Source organism: Corylus avellana, chromosome ca5, assembly GCF_901000735.1.
Source record: "Corylus avellana chromosome ca5, CavTom2PMs-1.0".
Taxonomy (NCBI): domain Eukaryota; kingdom Viridiplantae; phylum Streptophyta; class Magnoliopsida; order Fagales; family Betulaceae; genus Corylus; species Corylus avellana.
Genome location: NC_081545.1, coordinates 29,021,605 through 29,028,635, shown reverse-complemented (window position 1 = coordinate 29,028,635; position 7,031 = coordinate 29,021,605). Strand labels below are relative to the sequence as shown.

The following is a 7,031-nucleotide window of genomic DNA, read 5'->3' as shown; positions in this document are numbered from 1 at the left end:
TCGGCTTGATGTGTCAATAGGGCTTGAGATTTTTTTTTTTTTTTTTAATTGTTTAATTGTTTAATTTTTATTTAGTACGCCTATATGCATTTTGGGCTATGGCATTTAGATATGAAAATGGGATATTCTTTTAGGGAGAAAAAAAGGAGAAAGGAATTTTCAGCCAAGGTGAAAAATCAAAGTAATGGTTTTACTTTTTTTTTATTTTCAATTTATTTTAAGGCTGCCTTGGTTCAACGTTGTCCATTCCATTGAAGTGAAAGCAAAAGTGAAAGGAAAAGAGTTAAAATCGTATGTGACTAGTATATAATGGGTTAACCGTCTATTTTAATCCCTTTAACTAACGAAAGTAAACTTTTGAGTATAAAATAATAGTTTAATAAGATCGAATGTTACAAGTGATAATTCATAAGAAAAGTAACAATGCGTTATTCTTGTTGGTGATAGAGTGAAAAGTAATTACCCCATTTCCATACGTAGTTAACTTGTTGGACACATAAGTCTAGCTCGTTCCGCCCGTTCACGTAACAGAAACCCATCCGCCAACAAACTAATTCTCGCCCAATCACAACGTGAAACCTGTCAGAAAGAGACCTTCTATTCTGCTTGTCGATAAGCGATTGGATGAAAAACAATAGAGCCAAAGTTATTACGGTAGGTGATTGTTCCCTTCGCCTAGCTATTTAAACTGAACACAGAGTCTACTTTTCCGTTCTTTGCAGTGACTTTCTGCTTTGGCTTTCCCTTTCTTTCACGTTCTCTTCCACCGTCTCTGTGCGTGTGAAATTTACGCCGGCGGTGACGACAGAGACTCGCCGGAGAACCGGAGACTTTACGGAAGGGCGTCCTAGAGGAAGATGAAGATCTTCGTGAAGACTCTTAAGGGTACTCACTTCGAGATCGAAGTGAAACCTGAAGACACGGTACCGATATATATCTTAATCTCTTAATTATTGAATTTTATTTATATTTTTATAATCACTGTACGACAGTAGATTGATTATTCTGTAATTAGGGTTTTATGTTGTATTGCCTCTGGAATTAATTATGACTTAGGGTTTCTTTTTCCTCTTGAATTGTGTATACAGATGAAGCTTAGGTTCTTTTATATGTACTTTTTTTCTTTTCCTAGTGGTTGATTTTGTGTGATCTAGAATTTGATTAGGACTTTTGTGAATTGCGCTTGAATTCCACAACTTGTACTCTTGGCGTGAATTGCAGATAATTGTTTTAGTTTAATGTAGTTCAACTTCGGACATTTTGTATGTAAAGAGTTTCAAGTAGGGAAATTCGTGTATTATCATGTTTGGGCGCGTTAGTAGTGCTTCTCTGAGTATCGGCGGCCAAATATGGACTTAGTATGGAAGGGGAAACATTTAAATTTACCTACTTCAAGTCTTTACTCAACAAAAATATTTTATACTGTGCCAAATGTATAAGTGTTTTTCGGGTGCTAGCTCTTAGCTATTTTGTACCTGAAACGACTATGAGTGTTGGCTTTGTTAGGCTTTGACATCTCTCTTTGGATGTTCTGTGCATATACATCATTAAAGTTTATTTAAGGATGGAATGTGCTGTAGTACTCTAGTTAGGCAGAGTGAATACACGTTTTTGTTAACATTGTGAACTACCACTACCCAGAAAAGTGTTTATGTTCTTTGATATTCGATCTGTATCCTACTGTTTTTTTACAAGACTTACAAACCTACTAGTAAGTTTTATATGAAGATATCTCTATCGTGTAGGTTTTAATTATTGTATTATTATTTTATGTAGTATCATGTGGCAGTCTTTGGCATTGCTTCTTTGATTTTTCTGGATGTTTTACCTGCCTCGAGGAAAGGGGCATTGCTGCTTTGATGTTTAGAGTTACAACTTTGTTGGTTTGTCTTGATCATTGACTCCATCAAAATACCCATCCAGCAAGGGGATACCCAAAAACCTGTACTTTTTCTTGTGAGCATAGGTTAGATGCAGCCTGGACTTACAGAAGAGCCTGTTGAAAATATATAAGGAAAACAATTGACAAGTGTTTTAAAAGTGACCTAGATAGAAATGCAATCCTGAAATAGATGACAGTTGTCTCTCCCTCCCTCTCTCTTGCAGGATTGCTTGAATCATATTTTTGCCGCATTTTATTGGCCAAATTTTACATAAGCATGTCTATTTTCACAGTTTAAAGCATTATCGATTCCATTGTAAAGTTATCAAATGATAGTTTCTTTTTGTGCACTTAAAATTACACTGTTCAATTTATTATAAATCTCACCGACTTTTACAAATGGATCAATTGTTAGTTTCTTCTTGTGGAATTCTCATTCCTGTGTTTCCTCTGCTACTTTTTTATTTATTTATTTATTTTTAGCAATGAGCTTCAGTTCATTGTTCCAATTTTCTCTCTCTTTTTATTTTTATTTTTTTATTTTTAATTTTAAATGACATTTTCAGGTTGCTGGCGTCAAGAATAGTATAGAGACACTGCAGGGTTCTGATGTTTACCCTGCCTCACAACAGATGCTTATTCATCAGGGGAAAGTTCTTCAGGATGCCACAACGCTGGAAGAAAATAAAGTTGCTGAGAATAGTTTTGTTGTCATCATGTTGACCAAGGTGAATTTAGTTATCTCCTATGGAGTGTATTTTTCTTATTTTAGAAATGAAAGGAAGGAAAGGAATTTGAAGAGTTATTATTTAACATATTGAGAAAGCATTATCTCATAGTTTGTAATAATTTGTTATTAAGGGGGACAAAAGTAAGTATGAGACTTTAAAGTTGGAAACTGAGCAAATTCTGCTGCTTCCATGATGATAAAAAATTTGTAAACTCAAAACCTTTATTCCCTACTGTCTCACCTCTCTTCATCGTGGGACCTTTTTATTTTTTTATTTTCGGGTGGTGGTGGTTTAGAAATCACATTAGAAGATAGAGGTAAAAGGAATAGAAAATGGAAGTAAGACAATTGTTTTCATGTAAGATCCACTTGATTGCAGGTGAAATGATTGCCATGAAATTATCTTTCTCAAATCTTCTCACGTATGAAATTGTTATATGTGTTTCTAAGGAACCAACCAATATGATTCTATGCTACATTATAGAACTTATCAACTCAACAGAGCCGTGTACGATAGAATCAAACTTTGGAATGTGGTTAGGATAACTCTTAGGCTCCAATTTTTTTAGGATAAATATGAAAAAGAAAAAAGACTACTTGGGGTTGGATTTGGTTTTTGCTAGATCCATGTGCTTTATTAAATCCTTAGCTATCATGTCTTTTCTGTCGTTAAGTCTGTTTTGCCTACTTAATTACAACCTTCTCTCCTGGTTTGGGGCTGGCTGTATAAATGATGCCTCATTGTATATAATCTAGGCAGAGCTTTTGTTATTAGGCATACAGATTCTTCACTGTTTATTCTTATGTTGGTCCCTACCTCATTATATATATATATTTCCCCATTTGGGATGGGACTGTTCTGCAACAGACACGAGCACTGAATTCAACACTTGCTTTAGTCTCTGTTTGTAGTGACATAAGTCCGACCCTATGACTCATGAATTAACAATTCTTGCAACAAGGTGTACTTGACATGAATTAGGAGTTAATAAAACCTTTCATAGGAATCCTTTCACAAAATAATCAACCATTATATTTAAAGCAGGTATAGTTATGTCCATAGATAAAGAGTCATTATCCGGTGCTGATCCCACTTAGGTGGGGTTTCAGGAGGGCTTGGATGTGGTCTTACACATCAACATCTTTCTGCATGAAGAGGTTGATCTCAGGTTTCCCACTTCTGAACTTGTGCTTGAGAGCCATTTGTACCCCTAGATTTACTAATATTTAGTTTCTAAAACTGGAAACATCACTTTTGTGGAGAAATTTCTTATTTATTCACTTCCACTCTTTTCGTTTTTCTTATTACTTTGATGATGGCGGTTTTCTATATTGCAAGAGATGGTGTACAAAAAGTTCTGCAGGTCTCTTAGAGGCTCTTAAAGTTACTTCCTTTAGAGCATCTCCAGCAGCTGGAGATGCTCTTAGACATTAAGCATGTTTTTTTTTTTGACATCTGCTTTTGTTTCTTCTTTGGCGATTAGTTATCCTGATTTTTTTTTTCTTTTTGCCCCTACTAGCTAGGTGGCTTCTCGTGTAGCAGGGGGCGCCTTAAGGTTTTAATGATATCTCAATTACTTATCAAAACTTTTATTTTTATTTTTTATAAGTAGTTGAGATATCATTAAAAGCATAAGATGCCCCCAGGTACGCATTAAGCATGCTAGTTGAATTAGTGTTTGTACTAATGTATGCAATGTTGAAATAATTGTAGAATAAGGTCTCAACAAGCGGAGCCTCAAGTACAACTGCTCCCACAAGCCAGGTAAGTGTGGATGGTTTCTGCTTAGTGGTTGTGGTTATGATTGCCATTTGAAGTTGATCTAATACATGTGTAGGCCAAACCTGCAAGTTCATCACCTCCTACCTCGACACAATCAACACCAACGCCAACACCAACACCAACACCAACACCAACACCGACACCAATACCAACATCTCAACCTCCTCCCTCAACTGCAGCACCGTGAGTTCATATCCACCGTCTTCTCAGAGGCTTGATATCAGCTTGAAGTTCTTGTACTGAATGTGTACACTTCTGACTGCTTTACTAACTTTTCTGCTTCTCTTATTTTTGAATTGTGTAGGCCCCAGTCTACCCCTGAGCCCACTACTGTTGCTACCCCTCCTGCTTCGTGAGTACTGATGATCACATTTTTTGAATATAAGTCCCATGCTTGAAAGTTAAGACCATGTGTTTTAACATTTCGTTCTTTTTAGATTGTATGTCTAGAAAACTGTAATGCACTTGTATGATTTTTATGTAATTAATGCGAGGTTGAATATGTGATATTTCTCTGACTGTATTCTTTTAGTTATTTTTTCTTATTTTGGGTTTATGCAGTTCAGAATCAGATGTCTATGGCCAAGCAGCATCAAATCTTGTTGCAGGAACAACTTTTGAGGCTACCATTCAGCAGATTCTAGACATGGGTGGGGGGAGCTGGGACCGGGACACCGTTGTCCGTGCTTTACGTGCTGCCTTTAATAACCCTGAAAGAGCTGTTGAATATCTGTATTCTGTAAGCTTTTTCCAGACTTTGGCTTCATTATTGTTATTAGTTCACCATTTGGCTGGATCTAGCATGTCAGCTGGAAATGATTTTTTTTTCCTCAAGCTATACATGTTTGTCAACTCATTTAACCATAGGCTTATGGCAGTTTCAGTATACCAATTTCAAGATTGGTCAATTTACAATGCATAGTGTTAACGGTGTTACTTGTGTGTAATGGAAGTGAAATAGTCGTTGACTTAGAATTTCCTGCGTCGTGCCCCCCCCACATATATATCTAGCTAGCTAGGAATTTTCTTTTGTGTACTTATTGTATACCTATGGAAAACCATCTTTAGCCTTGTAGGGTTGCTGTGGGTTATACCTCCTCGAGTGGTAGATATTTTTGCTTGCTGAATAGGGTTTTTTGGTAGAAATCGGAACAATATTATATGGAAGATGGTTCTGTCTTGCCTTATGTGGTGTATTTGGAGGGAAAGAAATGATCGAAGCTTTTAAGATAGCGTGCACGGATGGTAGAGGAACTTAAGGATTATTTCTTTTAGACTCTCTATCACTAGACAGTTGCCTTGGACTTAAACATTTCTAGCTTCTATGTTTTCTTGATTTTTTTCTTTTACTAGTTGTATATTTTCTGTGTGCTTGGGTTATGCCTTTTGCCTTTATAATGAATTGTGTTTACTTATTAAAAAAAAAAAAAAACAAAGGCCTAGAAGTTTACTTTAATAACCCTAAGGCCCTAACCAATTAGATTTCATTCACTTACATCTTTTTTCTACTCAATCTCACTTCACATAAATATTAAAACAAGATTAGAGATATGGGTTATCTGGGGTTTTTCTACGTAGAAACTAAAACTTTTGAGATTAGATCGAACGTGCAAGGCGGAGTCCAGTTGGCGGAGAAGAGTCGGGGGAAAACACGAGACGTGATTATGGCATGGCCAACCATTTTCTGGTTAGCGAGTGCATGGGACTATTTGACGAATATCGAGATCGTTCGTGACAATTGGAGGACTTTTCGCTTTGGCAGCTTTTCATACGTGATGCAGCGAAAAAAGAACTCTCATGGTAACTATCTGGAGTTATCAGAATATGGTGGGAAGGGACGGAGGAGTTTTGTGATCATACCGGAGGGGCACGAAGGGAAGGGATGGACAGATTGCCGGTCGCAATTGCAGAGACTAAAGTTGCATTTTGAGAAGAATAGCAAAGGGGTGATCAATGGGGAGGAGGCGGAGGGAAAGAGACAAACCAGTAGGGCTCCAATTGAGACAAAAGAGCTGCAACCGACGAGCGGAGGGACCATTGTGATGCCACCGGCAGGGCCACAAAACCAGCAGAAGGAATATCAGAACCGGCGTTCGTATGCCGAGGCGGTGGTTGGGGAAAAAAGCACAACCGGCACCTCCGATACACAGCCAGCCGGCGAGGGGGGGTTGAATCTTTGTAAGGAAGGCGCGCAAATCCGGGAGTTGACGAACGGAGATCACGCCATGCAACAAAAGGAAAGTCTGGCGACACACAATTTGGAGAATCTCACGAGCATTAAGGAAATTTTACTTTCCTTACAAAAACAGATATCCAGCTGTCTAGAAAAGCTGGAGCAGGGAGGTGGGAAGAAGGGGCTGGAGATGGGCTGGGGGAATAAGGAGATGGCGATGGGCTGGGGGAATACGGGGAAGGAAGTCCAGATGGGCCAGAGTAAAATGGGAAATGGGCTGAAGGAATGGGCCCCAAACAGGGGGAATGAGAATAGGCTTAAGGATCAGCCCACAAGGTTACAGATTATCAATAGATATCGGAAAATATACGTTCGCCGGCATCCCATCAGAAACAGATTATGGCGTCCAAAACCGGTGATTGCAATATCGCCGGTGGATGACCAGACCGGGACGTCGGAGCAA

The 7,031-nt window shown here is 38.1% G+C and overlaps 1 protein-coding gene across 1 annotated transcript in view; it reads left to right on the top strand.

Moving 5' to 3' along the window:
• The first annotated feature begins 698 nt into the window (after nt 1–698).
• Nucleotides 699–7,031, top strand: part of LOC132180637 (ubiquitin receptor RAD23c) — a 12,522-nt gene continuing 6,189 nt past the window's right edge. Inside the window, exons 1-6 of the mRNA XM_059593528.1 lie at nt 699–923; nt 2,449–2,610; nt 4,327–4,377; nt 4,451–4,578; nt 4,700–4,747; nt 4,957–5,134. Of these exons, the coding sequence (XP_059449511.1) occupies nt 858–923; nt 2,449–2,610; nt 4,327–4,377; nt 4,451–4,578; nt 4,700–4,747; nt 4,957–5,134 (633 nt within the window). The 5' untranslated portion in view covers nt 699–857. The remainder of the gene's footprint in view (nt 924–2,448; nt 2,611–4,326; nt 4,378–4,450; nt 4,579–4,699; nt 4,748–4,956; nt 5,135–7,031) is intronic.